The 15,883-nt window shown below is 41.1% G+C and overlaps 1 protein-coding gene across 1 annotated transcript in view; it reads right to left on the reverse strand.

The window, feature by feature from the left end:
- grin3a (glutamate ionotropic receptor NMDA type subunit 3A) overlaps positions 1-3,175 on the reverse strand; it is a 163,767-nt gene extending 160,592 nt beyond the window's left edge. Inside the window, exon 1 of the mRNA XM_033018209.1 lies at positions 2,274-3,175. Coding sequence (XP_032874100.1) covers positions 2,274-2,855 — 582 coding nt within the window. The 5' untranslated portion in view covers positions 2,856-3,175. The remainder of the gene's footprint in view (positions 1-2,273) is intronic.
- Between the last annotated feature and the right edge of the window lie 12,708 nt (positions 3,176-15,883).

The raw sequence follows: 15,883 nt of genomic DNA on the forward strand, positions 1-15,883 counted from the left end.
CGAGAGGATCCAACATGTCCAACCCATCTCCGGAGTGTCACCTCTCGCAGAAAACATGAGATCGATAGCAAACAAGTTCGTTTATTTGGGGTGATGTTGGTGAACACAACTGATATGTCAGAGAGGACGTGGATGCAGTCTGACGGGGAGATCAATGGCTTGATTTTAACCTGCCACTCATCCTAGAAGCCAACAGCATGATAATAACGGTTATAGCGATGGCTGATGTTTCATGCTCCCTCCCTGATCAATAGCATTCAGTTGATGTTCTGCCGTGACGCCCAGACTGGGCGGTGAAGATACGCGCTAATGCGCGCCCTGCCCCTCTATCAATGAACTGATATTTCTACAGGATCATGGTTTTACTCAATGTTAAGACCGGTTGGTCTGATATAATGTTTCAGCATAAAACGGTTTTACTCCATGTGTGGTGAGATGATCTTCCTAATGTTTATCCGGGTTCGTGGCTTACTCGATACCACCATGACCTGGGTCATAATGTTGCAGCCATGTTGTGAGCCCTTTGATGGTTAATCAAAGGAAAGCAAAGTATCGATTTCACAGCCTTCGTCATTGTTTCTTCGTCCCTTCAGAAATGGAATAGATATTTCCAAAGAGGATTAACCTGCTTTCGAATCAAATTTTAAGCAACATTGAAACTTATCTTCACCAATACCACCCACCCCCTATTCCAATAACGCCAACCTTTGTGCGTTGGTGAATTCAGTCTGCTTGAGGTTAATCCCTGCACCACTAGTGACCCCCCCCCCCCACCTACCACTACATCAGCTTGTGTCCAAAGATCTGGACTTCCCCCGAAACATGTTCACTGCTCTCTCTACGTCCAATTGCCGGGAAGCAATACATATAAAAAGTCAACTACACGACGTGATATCAAAATACTTTTGTTCACTAGCAAACGCTTCATATAAGATGGTGTGTTTCATCACAGTCCATATAACATAACTGTGACATTATCTTCTTCCATTAACAGTGACGCCTGTAAAATGCCGGTCCACTCTTTACAGGAGTATTTTTGCTTAATAGTCGCCATTTGAATTCTCTATGACACTTGCAGGAACCCCAGTGAACAATGGGTTCATATCACGTATACTGCAACAACGCGGAGCCTTTACTAACTTTTACAGCAGCTGACCAGAAATATCTGGAAACAAACTTCCAGCGATCTTCGCGACTTCAGCCCCAAATTTGCAAAGCAGTTGTTTATTTCCCTGCCAACTGTAATTTTATGTGTCCGTAATCATTCAGTGCTGAATTGAAAATATCAGAACGCGAACGTGTTCCCCGCTGAATTCGCAATTATGGAATAAATACTCCAAGTAAATGTTATCCTTCGAATGCTAATTTCCACTATGATCCAGTTGCCACACAAAGTGGTGAGTGGCATGATTGAAGTTTCCGAGATCACTTTCCCAGGGAATATTAACAATAGCATTTTGAAGATGTTAATCAGTTTTCTCTACAGGTAGCTTGCATTATTAAAATTAAATGTTAACTACTTTAACTCACAGTCTAATAAACATTGTTCTGCAAACGTCTCTTCGGGGAACCATTGGTTCTGACAACGTTTTTTTAATGTATACACACATATGAATAAGCAAGATAACTATTTGGGTAAGCTTTCGTCAAATTAATTCAAACTGCCGGTAACTGATGCTTTATATCACCTCGCTCTATTCTCCCTTTCATCACCGATTAAACAAATTTAAACATCTGATTGGGCAAAATCAGATTGGGCTAAAACATCTAAAACTCAGGAGTAATAAAGATGTTTCCTTAAACTTATGATTTTTTTAGGTCTTTTGTTTTTCCTCTTTTCTCCCGCAGGAGAGATTGCTTGGACACGGTCCCTTTCACAGCACACAACCGTACTGCACAAGGGGAGACATTCGGCCCGTCGGATGTGTGCCAGCTTTTCGTAAGTCCTACCCCCGTGTTCTTCAATCGCCCCCTCCCCAGTCTCGCCAAATAAGTTTACAAATAGTTCCATGCCATCCAAAGCAGCTTGACATTATCTCACAGGGGAACAAAATGAAAGCTCTTTTGCGAGATTATTTTGGACTTGCAGAGCACAGGGCATGGTAACGGATAATGTCCCGTGATAAATTTAACTCGGGAGTCTCCCCACCGTGCTTGTTAAAGAGCTCCTTCCCCCCCCCCTTCCAACCAAGTCACCCCCCCCCCCCCCCCCCTTTCGAGCGGTTAACCAATTCCCACTTGCGAAAGTTGCATTGGAACTAACGATGACTTACCTTGGATTCTCTGGGGTACTCCTTTGCCACGATGCTGATCACGGGGATCTGGATGGTGGAGGAGAGGAATTCCAGTTGCAGCAGTTCTCCCGTAGTCTGCGGGAAGGCGAGGATAGCCGTGACCCCTTGCACCACCACCGTGTGACAGACGCTCTCTAGGAAGGACTGCGGGTCCCTGCGGGAAGCCGGGGGCACGCTGAAGGCCGGCACGTCTCCCAGCCCCGTCTCCATCCCCATCACCACCTCCACCGACAGGTTGTAAGGCAGTATGCCGTCCCTGGCGTTCAACTGGCGAGCGGCGTTCAGCAGCGCTTCCCGGGCGTCCTCGCGGTTGGGGGCAGCGACCAGCCCCAGCTCCCGCTGCCGTTCCTGTCCGCCCCCCAGCGTGTTGTTGGGCAGGGAAGGGAGCAGGAGCACGGCTCCCAGGCGCACCGTGTGCCCGATGCGCTTGAGGATCCGGCAGGGCTGGGGGTGGCTCCGAGAGGCGGGAGCGCTGCTCAGGAGCAGCAAGAGAAGCAGCAGGGCGCAGAGCGGGAGGATGAAGACCCCCGCGAGCACTCGGCCACCCTCCAGCACTCTCATCACCTCTTAGCAAGGGTGAGGCAAGAAGAGAGAGAGAAAAAAAGAAGAATAAACGCAACACAAAGCGGGCAATCTTACAAATAAATCAACGGAAGCATTCCAGCAAAGAAAACGGCAGAGCACAGGAATGCAAAATGCTGTTATGTCACTTTAGAGTGCGGAATAAAAGTAGGGAGAGAGCTTTCCCGCTTTCCCCGAGTGCACCAGAGGCAGGCAGCAAGCTGCAATGCAAGGCATCCTCCAAGGAAACTTGTTGCCGCTCGGAGCGCAGTTGCAGCATCTCGCGCTGGGCAGCGCCACATTCCACGATCGATCCATTGCCCGAGCGCGAGGGGTTTGGAGTTTGCGGGGGGGGGGGGGGGGGGGGGCAGAGGGAGGTATTGGGAGGTAGCTGCGTCTGCGCGACAGACTCCTCCTCCTCACCTCCCCCACCCCTTTCCCCTTTGCAGAACGGCTCAGGTTTACATTTAGGAATAGGTTTATTATTATTGTCATGTGTACCAAGGTACAGTGAAAAGCTTTGTTCTGCATGCTATCCAGTCAAAATCGGATAATACTATATATATATTATATATTAAATACTATATATGTATGTATATACAAATATATATATATATATATATATATATATATATATATAGGAAGGAACTGCAGATGCTGGTTTACACAGAAGATAGACACAAAATGCTGGAGTAACTCAGCTGGATAAGCAGCCTGTCTGGAGAGAAAAATGGGTAATGAACTTTCGGGTTGAGACCCAAAGTCTGAAGAAACGTCACCCATTCCTCTCCAGAGATGATCCCTGTCCCGCTGAGTTACTCCAGCATTTAGTATCTATCTTCTTTATATATATAATAATATACAATGGGTGCAGGGATAGGCCATTCGGCCCTTTGAGCCAGCACCACCATTCAATCTGATCATGGCTGATCATCCATAATCAGTACCCCGTTCCAGCCTTCACCCCATATCCCCTGACTCCGCTATCCCTATGAGTGCTATCTAACTCTCTCTTGAAAGTATCCACCGCCCTCTGAGGCAGAGAATTCCACGCACTCACAACTATCTGTGTGATGTTTAAAATACATAAATATTATCGAGCCAAACTCCAATGCAATATACAAGGAAGTGCAGATGTTTACAAAAAAGACACCATCCCCTGGAGTAACAGCGAGTCAGGCATCATCTCCAGAAATCATGTTCTCTGGAGATATTGACTGACCCGCTGAGTTACTCCAATGCATTGTGTAGGTAGAGTAGCAATGTTACAAAATTTTGAGATTTTAAAAATCAAGTCTGTAATTTATTCCATCAGATAAAGCATAACAATAAGTTTAATTTGACACCTAATTCACTTTCATATCTCAAGTATTTAAAAAGTTATGGCCATTTTCATACTGGGAAATGAGCATCTTGTTCCCTATTGATTTTCTATGGACATAACAAAAAAGCTGTGATCGTGAACAGTCAAAAGCCCATAACTTTCTTAAAAATTAAGAGAACTGAATGAAATTTTCAGTTATCATAGATTGAAGCATTCTGAAACAAATATAAAATAATCTTACTTGGATGACCTGAAATTAAAGCATATAATTAGTTAGTTACCTAATTGTAGCTAATTTCAGACTTCAATTACTAGATCTAAACATCTATCCATTTCTTAATAAATGATTAACATTTTTAAATAGCCTAAATGTCCAAATAATATTCACAAATAATTCACAATAAAACATGATTTTTAAATCTCATTTACATTAATTTATAGGCCAAATGGAAGGAATTTAGTGTTTAATTGCTGTAAATAAATGCCCATTTAAATCAGCTTTCCAGTGGGTCCCTGTGGAACGCGCTGGTTTAGAACGTTCACATTGCGGTAGATTTGTGCCCCAAATGCCGAGAAAAATACTGCGCGATATAATGGGGCCAAATTGAGCTACTCGCAATAGTAAACTTTGTATAACGGGATCTTTAGAAGCCCTTTTTAATGTAAAAATATACAACCTAACTTCTGCTATTTGCTTTATGAGACCCAGCGGTTGGTGACGGTCGCGGGTTTAAAGATTGATTTTTAAACTACTATAACTATTATTCAAGGCCTTTAAACCTAATAATAGCTTTTGCGACGGGGTCTTCCAGCGATTTTTCGTTAATAATTAACTAGGCTGAACATTTTCGATTGGAACAGCTTAGAGAAAATCGCGTTTTAAACCCGCCCCCTCTAAACGGCGCCAAAATCGCGCACACCCACAACGGAAGATTTTCAAGGACGCTTCAGGTAGGCTTTGCAACATACCTAGGTAGAGCAAAGGGAAATACATAGTGGAGAATATTAGAAGGTTGGGGTGGCAAAGGTAATTGATTATGTAGGCAGATTAGGTAAAATCTCAAGTGGACAATGGCATATTTGTCAAAGCTTCGCCCATTGTATTGTATGATTCAAGCATCAGACAAAAATGTTGTGCTTTAATTTCTGGAATTGGTCTTGAATCCAAAGGTTCTGCCTAAAAGGCAACAGTGTCATCAACTAGGTCACTCTGAATCAAATAATTCAGGAGGTTGCAGTTTTCAATCCCACACCAGGAATTCAAAGACAAAAACACAGACTGATATTTCACTGCCATTTACTGCTCTGTCACAGCTCAGGGTTGTATTAGATGTTAAACCAAGACCCCATATACCCTTTAAGTAGGAGGTAAAGGATTAATGGCATTACTTTAAAGAAGCGACTTTTAGCCTTTTAGACTTCAGAGGTACAGCACGGAATTAGGCCTTTTGGACCATCAAGTCCGCACCGACCAGCGATCACCCTCAAGTCCGCACCGACCAGCGATCACCCATACACACTAATACTATGGATAGACACAACATTCTGGAGTAACTCAGCAGGTCAGGCAGCATCTCTGGAGAAAAAGAATAGCTGATGTTTCGGGTCAAGACCCTTCTTCAGACACTGATCTTCTTCTTCAGGCCAGATCTGAATCCTTCTTCAGACTTAGGATCTGAAGAAGGGTTTCAACCCGAATCATCACCTATTTCTTTTCTCAGAGATGCTGCCTGACCTGCTGAGTTATCCAGCATTTTGTGTCTATCATTGATGTCAACTAGCATCTGTAGTTCCTTCCGACACACTAGTACTATCTTACACATTAGGGATATTATGTTTTTGGATTGTGGGAGGATACCAATGCACCCAGAAGAAATCCATGTGGTCACAAGGAAAACGTATAAATTCCATACAGACAGCATTTATAGTCAGGATCGAACCTGGGTCTCTGGCACTGTAAGGCAGCAGCTCTATCGTTATGCCACTGTGCCGCCATGGAGTTTATCCCTGGAGTTCCAGTCAATGTTTAGCGCTTTGTGCTTGTGTTCACGGCAGCTTGTTTACACTGTCTTTTGTTATGCATTGCAACCAAGCTTATACTTTATTGTCTATATATTTCTTCAGGCAAAGTGAGGAAGTGGTTATATAGTGGTTATAACCTTTCACTTTTTTAATGTGACATAAACTTTGCTTTTTGCAAACAAAAATAATTTTTGGTGTGTGTGCTTCAGTGCCAAGGTCAGAATTTATTACTCATACCTTGAGAAGTTGATTTCTTGAGCCATTGCAGTCTTTCTGCTAAAGATACCCCTGCAATGTTGTTGGCTGCAGAGTTCCATCTGTAACAATAGAAACATAGAAAATAGATGCAGGAGTAGGCCATTTGGCCCATCAAGCCTGCACCGCCATTCAATATGATCATGGCTGATCATCCAACTCAGTATCCTGTACCTGCCTTCTCTCCATACCCCCTGATCCCTTTAGCCACAAGGGCTAAATAGAGGAAAGGTAATGTATTTCCATGGATGGGGATTTGCAGATGGTGGTCTACCTAAATGGAGATTTCCATAGTCCAGTGCAAGAAGTTGGTTTGGGAGGTGCTATCAGAATCAGTACATTTAATTGCAGATTATAAGACATGAGTAGAATTAGGCCATTCGGCTCATCAAGACTGCTCCCCATTCGAGTATGGCTGATCTATTTTTCCGTCTCAACCTCATTCTTCTGCGTTCTCCCCATAACCAGTGACACCATTTCTAATCAAGAATCTGTCAATCTCCGCTTTAAAAATATCCAATTACCTGGCCTCCACTGCCGTCTATGGCAATAAATTCCACAGATTCAACACTATCCGGCTAAAGGAATTCCTCTGAGTTCTGAAGGTGCGTCCTTCTATTCTGAGGCTGTGACCTCTAATCCTAGACTCTCCCATTACTGGAAGCATTCTCTCCACATCCACTCCATCTAGGCCTTTCAGTATTGGAGGCAGTGAATGGTTAGGGTGATGGATGGAGTACCACTCAAGCAGATTTATATAACGAATGGTACTGAGATTCTTGAGAGTTATTGGAACTGCATTCAGACAGACAATTACAAAGTGTTTCATCAAATTGCTGAATTGTGCTTTGTAGATGGCCTTGGTGCAAAAGGAGATGAGTCAGTTGCAGCTGGACACCCAATATTTATTCTTACAGCCAAAATATTTCAGGATGTGTCGCCTTGCCCAGCAGCCATGGCTGATTCTGAAAATTGCTAAAAATCACAAACAAATGTTTGCTAGAAAAGGACACCGTTTGGGCCATTATGCATCCAGTTAGGACTAACCTCATTAGTTTTCACATCCCAGCAATGTCACTCCTTATGTCCTCTTTTAGCAATGAGGAATATGAATTTGCCTTTTCTTTTCTCGTAACACAATGCCAACACACCAGGAATAACAAAATCATAATTTTGTAAAGATTTCACATTATCCTTTCATCATGCAAGATATCATATTTGTTTGCATTGAATTTATTCTTCAGTTATTCTACCTATTTGCAAAGAATATCTAGATCCACTGATTTTGATTTAATCCCCAACTGCTTCATTAGAATTTCCTGAACTGTCCTTCTCTCTGGTGTAGTACATTTTGCAAACTTCAGTCAAATTACTTTTGAGCAGAATTATTGAAAAAAGAACGGTATATTTTCTCATTTAGGATAATCCCTCAAACACGACAGCATGAATTGCAACTGCATGTCTCCTGCAGGGTTACAAAAATGCGCCTGCAGCTTCACACAGCTTGGCATCTTAGACCTTCTCCATCAGAAGTCTGGAGGTGATGTCCAGTCTGCTGTTGGCATTGGAGGATTGTCCAGCTTCATCAATTATGTAATTGAAGCCACTGGCAGAACAACTGGCCAGGGTGTTTCCAGCAGCAGTGGGAGCTGCTGGGTGATGGCCAGCCACTCGGTCTACATGGGCAAAGCATGCACTTTAGGCAGCCAGTATGTTATGGTACAGAACATCCACAATGAAGAGATGATCACCAGCCACCTTCCTGACTTCAGTGATTGGAAATTTGCCTCTGTGCTGTAGGATACCCAGTCTGGAAGCATGACAATGTTTGCTCCTCGACCATAGCGACAATCCATAGGACTATCATCATGACCATCTCTAATAACTGCGGAGGTGTGACAGCCCACACCCTTGTATAAAAGTAGCATTTGCATGGACCGTTGCAAGTGGACACATCACACAGCGCTTTTTACCCTGTGCACATTCAGTGATGCCAGTTTTATCCCCATTGTTGACTTGGAGTTCAGGGTTCCCCAACACGCAGTCCACTATCAATTTTCTTTAGCCCACATGCTCATGGATGTGGTGAACTGCATCACCGATTCTGACCTCAGGTACTGGAAATGTTCTCATAAGTCACTTTCCAGATCTGGATTAGGATTTGAAACCTCATTGATTTAAGCGAAGGTCTCTGGGTCTGTAGACAATGAGGAAATATGAGTGGAAGTTGTTTAAAATTAGTTTTTGGTGATTTATGCTTTAAGTTTTCAAAAATAAATCAAGTTGTTTATATCAATTATAATAATTATTTCTTGTCTCTGTATGTCAGAGACATTTAAAAAACTTTTAACATTAAAGGTGACACTGGCAGATGATTCACTGCCTTCTATAATGGGCAGGACCATATTAGCTCAAACAGGATCTATTTGCCTAAAGATAGACACAAAAAGCTGCGGTAACTCAGCGGGACTCTGGAGAGAAGGAATGGGTAACGTTTCGGGTCTAGACCCTTCTTCAGGCTGAGAGTCAGGGGAGAGGGAAACTAGAGATATGGAACGGTACAAAGAATCACAGAGGGGGAGCTCTGACTAAAGGGATACAAAGCACATCCAGGATCAATGTTCTGAATCCTACGCAGGTAAGTTCATCCACGAGGAGAAAGCAATGACAAATCCCCACACTGAGCCGACAATGGCAAGATCTGATCTTGGGTTTTTAACCCCCCTCGTTTTTTAAAGTTACGACACTTGAAGTTAAAGATTAATGTTGTTTCTCATCTCTTTTAATTTGCAAGTTTGCAACTACATGTGGCAGGTAGGAATGGTTGTTGCCATTTTGTCTGAGCTTCACTGAATTAAGAACTACAGCAATGAATACGACCCAAATATAAACATTATCCCAAGGACATGAATGAAAATGTATTCAGTGTGTTTTGGAATGGGTAAGACAAAAATTATCCAAGGGCTTTTCAATAATAAACCTTTGCAACTACGATATAGAAAATTGTACAGATGACAATTTGCCTCCTAAAAGCAAAGCTGAAGCTTTAAGATACTTTGATGTTACTAACCAGCCCATTTCATTTATATGTACATCCAAGTTACAAATAACCCTTTTAGGAATAAGCCAGTTCTGAATCCAAATTACCAAATCACTGTAGATCCCATGAATCTTAATCGTTTGGATAAGCCAACCATGAAGGATGCCTTACTAAAATCCATGAAGATAACATCCACTGCCACAGCTTCAAACTCACCTTTGTCTCCTCTTCAAAAAACTCAAATCAAGTTCGTAAGACATCTCAATCTCTCCAAAATCAGAGAAAACGTCGCAAAGCATCCAATATCACTGGTTTCCCTAGCACTGACATGAGGATCACTGGCCTATAATTCCTAGAATATCTATACTTCCCTTCTCAACATTAGCTACTCCCATCCTCTGGCACATCGCCTGTGGCTAGAGAATATACAAATATTCTTCATCCTTAGTGAATACAGAGGCAAAGTATTTGTTAGCATCTCATTTACAACCTCTGACTCCAAGTATAAATTCCTTCTTTTACCCACAAGTGGTCTTATCTTCTCCCTGATTACCCTCTTATTTTTCATGTAGATATAAAAAGCCTTGGGAATTTCTTCAATCCAACTAACCAATGACATTACATGGCTCCTTTTGGCCCCTTCAATTGTCCGCTTGAGTACTTTCCTGTTGGCATTATATTCCTCAAAAGCCCTGACTGATTTAATCTTTCTAAACCTTACACACGTATCTTTATCCTTTGGTCCAATTTTACAAACTCTTTGGACATCCAAGGTTCCCTTACCTTGCCATCATTATCCTTCCTCCTTAATACAACATGCCCAATCCTGAATACTGATCACCTGGCCTTTAATCGGCTACGATGTGGACTTACCCAATATCAACTGCTCCCAATATATTCTCCCTAGTTCCTTCCTAATAATGCTGTAATCTACCTTACCCAAATGTTGTGCTTTCTTCCAAGGTCATATGTATCCTTATTCCTAACTATCTTAAAACTTATGGAGATGTGATCACTATCCCCAAAGTCCTCCCACTGAAACACCAGTCACCTGGCCAGAGATAAGCACAAAAAGCTGGAGTAACTCAGTGGGACAGGCAGCATCTCTGGAGAGAAGGAATGGGTGATGTTTTGGGTCAAGACACTTTGTCAGACCTGGCCAGGCTCATTTCCCAGTATCAGGTCCAATTTGATCCCTCTTTGAGTTGCACTATTCACATACTGCCTCACAAAACCTTCTTGGATACACGTAACAAATTTTGCCCAACAGATCTTTAGGTTTTGCTTCTTTCCCTAATCTGTCCACATATCTGTCCCTCTATTTCCCGCTGGCTATTGGGAGGCCAATCGTACAATCCTATTGGAGTGATTGCACCTTTCTTATTTTTGAGGTCCACCCATATTGTTACAGTAAACAAACTGTCCAGTATGTCCATTCTGCATGCCACATTCTCACTGATTACTAGTAAAGCATTTCCTCCACTTCCTTTACCTCCCTCTCTAGCACGTCTGGAACATTCGAAACTCTGGAATGTTGAGTATCCAGTCCTGTCCCTTTCACAAGCACGCTTCCGTAATAGCAACAACATTGTTGTTCCAAGTACTAATCCAGGCTCCAAGTTCATCTGCTTAACCCACAATACTCCAGTGGATGCATTGAGATAAACACATAGTCTAGTTCTAAATCTGACATTTTTAATGTTTTTTATTAAAATATTAAACATACAAATTACTAATAAAATGATTCTGAACACGTTCTTTTGTTTGATTGGTGTTTCTGGACTTTTGAAACCAATTAAGATTATGTTGCAATACATTTATATCAAATACATTTAAACATCTAATCAACTAGGGGAAATTTGCTTCAGGTGCATTACATGTGTTTATCACTCAGCCACTTGTGGGAATATTGTAAAATAATCAATTGGGTAAAAAAAGGATAAGTAAACAAATGTTAGATGAATCAATGCTGTTGAAAATACTAATACAGAATTAAGTGTGACAAGTTAAAACAGAGAAGGAAATAATTTAAGACATTAATAAATTGAATTGTTATGTTTTTATTAAATGTGTAAAGCTTCATTCATGCTTTTGGTACCTCTCGGATAGACTATTCTAATGCACATGTGGCCAGCTTTTTGAGGTCCACCCATATTGTATTATAGACACTTGAAGTTTTCCCAAAATTTGCTCTTTCTATCCTACCTTACCCAACCTTATATCATCTCATCTCAGTTACCATAGTTCTTGCTGACTTGTATTAGCTACCAGCTGAGCATAATTTTCACACTGTTGTGTTCACAGTTCTTCCATGATCTTATTCTTCTATCTCTGTAATGTTCACCAGTCATATCACTCCCCAAGGTATCTCTTGAGTTTAATACATCCTCAAATTTAATTGAGTGATCATCAGTGGCCGAGACTACAGCTGCAAAGAGCCGGAAAGCTGGAATTCCTTTCCCAAAGTTCTCCACATCTCTTTCCACAATAATCATTTTTTTAAACCCACTTCTTTGTTCTAATGTTTATTCATCTATCATGATGTCACTTATATGGCTTGCCATGTATTCTTTTATTTAATAACATATTGCTAAATTGCTAAATTTACCATAGTTAAGGCACACGGAAATGAATGTTATTGTTACATTCCCACAAATTTCCCAAAACATTGGTACTGCTGAGGTGGGCCCTTTATAAGAATAATTGTTAGTGGTGTTCTGAATGTTAGGATTTCTCAGTGGGGAACAGAGGTCCATCCAGCACCTGATTATGCTCTCAGAGTTTAAATATTTGCACAAATGATCTGGAACTATAGATGGAGGTCCTAGGATTTGGGAATATAAGAGAACGGTCTTAACATTTAATCAGATTTTGCTTTGGTGTTTAACTCCCAGAATCTGACCATGATCAGAAGGTGTGCGGCAGAAGCTGAGGATTGTGAGGTAGAATGGAGAGAGTCCCTGCATCTCCCAGAGACGATCTGGGATCAGTGATACAAAGTGGAGCCCAATCATGTTTTGGGATGTGGGGATTTAGATTCAGCAGTATTGGAATGAAGATGAAACGAGGTGAAGGATTAAGTCAAGTGAACCTAACAGAGCGGAGGTTCACTTAGAGGCTAAGATGTAATTATATGGTTGACAATAGTGCCTGACATTTCACTAGTGGTCAAAATCAGTTTGGGAATTATTTTCCTGGCCACTAGTGAAACGTCAGGCACTATTGTCAATCATATAATTACATCTTAGCCTCTGGATGATGCATCAGGTCATTTCTAACATTGAAAGATATTGTCACCACCAATATTCTCTGTTCTTTATATGTTGCTTCATGAAAGGCATTCATGGCTCTCTCCACAAATGTTGCATATGTTGCTGGGATTTTAAGCTATTTACTGATTCTATTTCTGCCTTTGTGTTCTACCAATAGTACAGCTCCTGACTATGATTTTTTGCAGAAATATCTTAAGCTGGAAAAATTCAAAGTTGCTGGCAATGATTAGGGGTGCATAATTTGCTCATAGTCAAATTTCAAATGTGCAAATACATTTTCCCTTATTTTACTTGTGTTTTAACCTCTGCTTTAATTACATTTACTTTTACCACTCTTGGCATTCTGTAAAATGCCTACAATGTTATTAAAAAATGATGTTTATGTGCCCTGCCTGGTAGTGTCTGTGAGAATTCTCTAATGTGATTGTCTACTTGAACATCTTGATGGCATCGTAGTTGCTGGGCAGTGTTATTCCAACCAGGGCTTGACAATGGCAGGTGTCAGAAAAGGTGAACAAATCTAAATCCACTGCTAAAGTCCTCAAAATAAGTTTCTTCTATGTACAATAATATATTTTAATCACTTTGATAATACAGTAAAGCCACCCTTATTATTTAAAATCAGCGGCAACCCCTTTAGTAATTCAACTGACATTTAGTTTGTCTGATTTCCTTTTAACTAGTGGAGAAAGGAGTGTTTCCCTCATTAGTCTGGACTAAATTCATTCTTAGTTGCATGAAAGAACATGATCCTATGTTTGTCTATTGCTCAAAGGTTTTAATTTTCTTTCATCTGGTATTAATTCCAAATTAAGTGTTTAATATTAATTTTGCCAGCATGCTGTCACATGATGGCCTTTTTGTAGCTGTGTGCCTCTCAACTATCCAACCTGTCGGGGTAAATTAATGTTGCTGTCTCCTGCTTCACGAGTGAGGTGTAAAGAAAGTATACTGGGAAAACAGGGAGGACATCCAGCAAAGAACAAAATACGAAAGTACTTCACAATCACACTATTGTGGGTAAGAACACAACCAAGTTCTACATAGTGAGGTTTGAAAAGAGCAGAGAGAAAAATGAACAATAAACCTCTTTATTAACATTGGTTGCATGATAAATGAAAGGAGACTCAGAGACACGTGAACAGGTAGAAAGTTTCTGATATCACATCTATGATAACACTTTCAGAATGCATCTCTTTTCCCTGGTATACTGTAGATACTTGTCTATGTTATGTGGTCATATCCAAGGCTGAGACTTTAATCTTCTGACACGCAGACAAAAGTGCAACTGTGGAGCCAGGTTGACACTTGATAGATGGTATGAGGAAGATCTGTAATAATGTTTGACAGTATGTTAAATGAGTTTCGATATTTTCAATATGTACCAAGACAGGTTCGCTGAATAATGATGTAATTGTGGATGGTCTTGAAGTTACCTGTTCGCTAATTTAAGTTTAAATTACTGATCTTGAATAGGAAGTAAAATTCACCATCTAAAGCAGTCCAAATCATTGAAATTATACTGCAGTGTTATTGGCCTATCTCTTGCTCTCTTTTGGTGCAGCTTTCCATGCTACTTGCTTTTCAGTGAAATCATATCACAAGACTATCCCTCTGATTTGAAGATCATTACTGCAGTTATGCAGATGTTTGCTTTTAAGTATGAGAAAGACATAACGAGGTTGAATGCTTTGAAACGTTTCAGAAACATTGAGAGGGAAGGGGCTCATGAAAAGAAAGCACAGGATAATGGGATTAATTGGACAATGAGCTAGATAGGACTCTTAAAGATAGCAGAGTCAGAGGATATGGGGAGAAGGCAGGAATGGGGTACTGATTGTGGATGATCAGCCATGATCACATTGAATGGCAGTGCTGGCTCAAAGGGCCAAATGGCCTACTCCTGCACCTATTGTCTATTGTCTATTGTGTCAAAACGAAATGTGTCAATGTTGTATGACTTTGCTGAGTTAACTTCTAGTGTATAGGTACACCTACTTATATTTATGCCAATGAAAGAATGAAAAAGTGAGAAAGAGATTGGCTGAAAGGGAGAAAGGAAGTAGGATTTTTATTTGTAATATCTTCAGCATCTCAGGTTGCCTCACGGAATTGTGTAGCCAGTAAAATGTATGCATTGCTTCAATGTAGGAAATAAGGTACTCAATTTGTACAGCAGATCCCATGCAAAGTGACATGGCAATAACCAGATATCTTATTTTTGAGGAACTGGATGTGAGATTGAATATTACCAAGGTTACTAGAGATGAATTTCCTTTTTTTTGAAATGCTGCCATATGATTTTTTAATTCCCAATTGACAGTTGGCATAGGTTCAGTTTGAAAGGCAACACAACACTTCTTTGCCCTTGTGGACAGCCTGTAGGTTTATTCAACAGCCTTGCAGCCTTGTAAATCACAGCCTTTAAGAACAGCAGATCCAGAGTTTATAGAACGTATAAATCCCTTTAGCATGGATCATGACATCCTGAGATTAGATAAACTGATGGTATGAATAAGAGGGCAGGGGTGGGTGGTAGAAGCAATGGGGATAATTACCATCTGCTGATTTGGAAATTAGTTAGTTTCAACAAGAAACAACAACAACAGGGAAGTTGCAAGTAATTCCCAAAGTATTCTCTAATGCATTAATTCATTAAACTGGCACAACAGCAGCCAAGACAAATAGTAACCAAACTGCATCATATGGGCAGATCAGCCACTTGTTTTCCAGTCCTCACCTAACTCATAGCTAGGTGGCAGCAGAGATGCTACAATTGCCACAGCATCTTGATCACCATTGACTGTCTCCTGCCAGGCGTGTGAAATTATTTTAAAAAAACCTGAAAATGCTGGGGATTCTCAGCAGGTTAGGCATGGTCTGCAGAATCAGAGACATTGTTAGTGTTTCAGGTTGGTAACTTTTCATCAGAATGATAATTGACGTGAAGTTTTGCCTCTACATCTTTCTCAATAGATATGGCCATTGGGTTAGAAGACGTTCCAGTACTGTGACTGGTTAGCTCCATTCGAGGGGGACCACACTGCTTAAAACCACCAAAACCTTGTCAAAGTGGCGCAGCGGTAGAGTTGCTGCTTTAAGGCGTCGGAGACTC

The sequence above is a fragment of the Amblyraja radiata genome, chromosome 3 (genome assembly GCF_010909765.2).
Source record: "Amblyraja radiata isolate CabotCenter1 chromosome 3, sAmbRad1.1.pri, whole genome shotgun sequence".
In the NCBI taxonomy this organism is placed as follows: Eukaryota; Metazoa; Chordata; class Chondrichthyes; order Rajiformes; family Rajidae; genus Amblyraja; species Amblyraja radiata.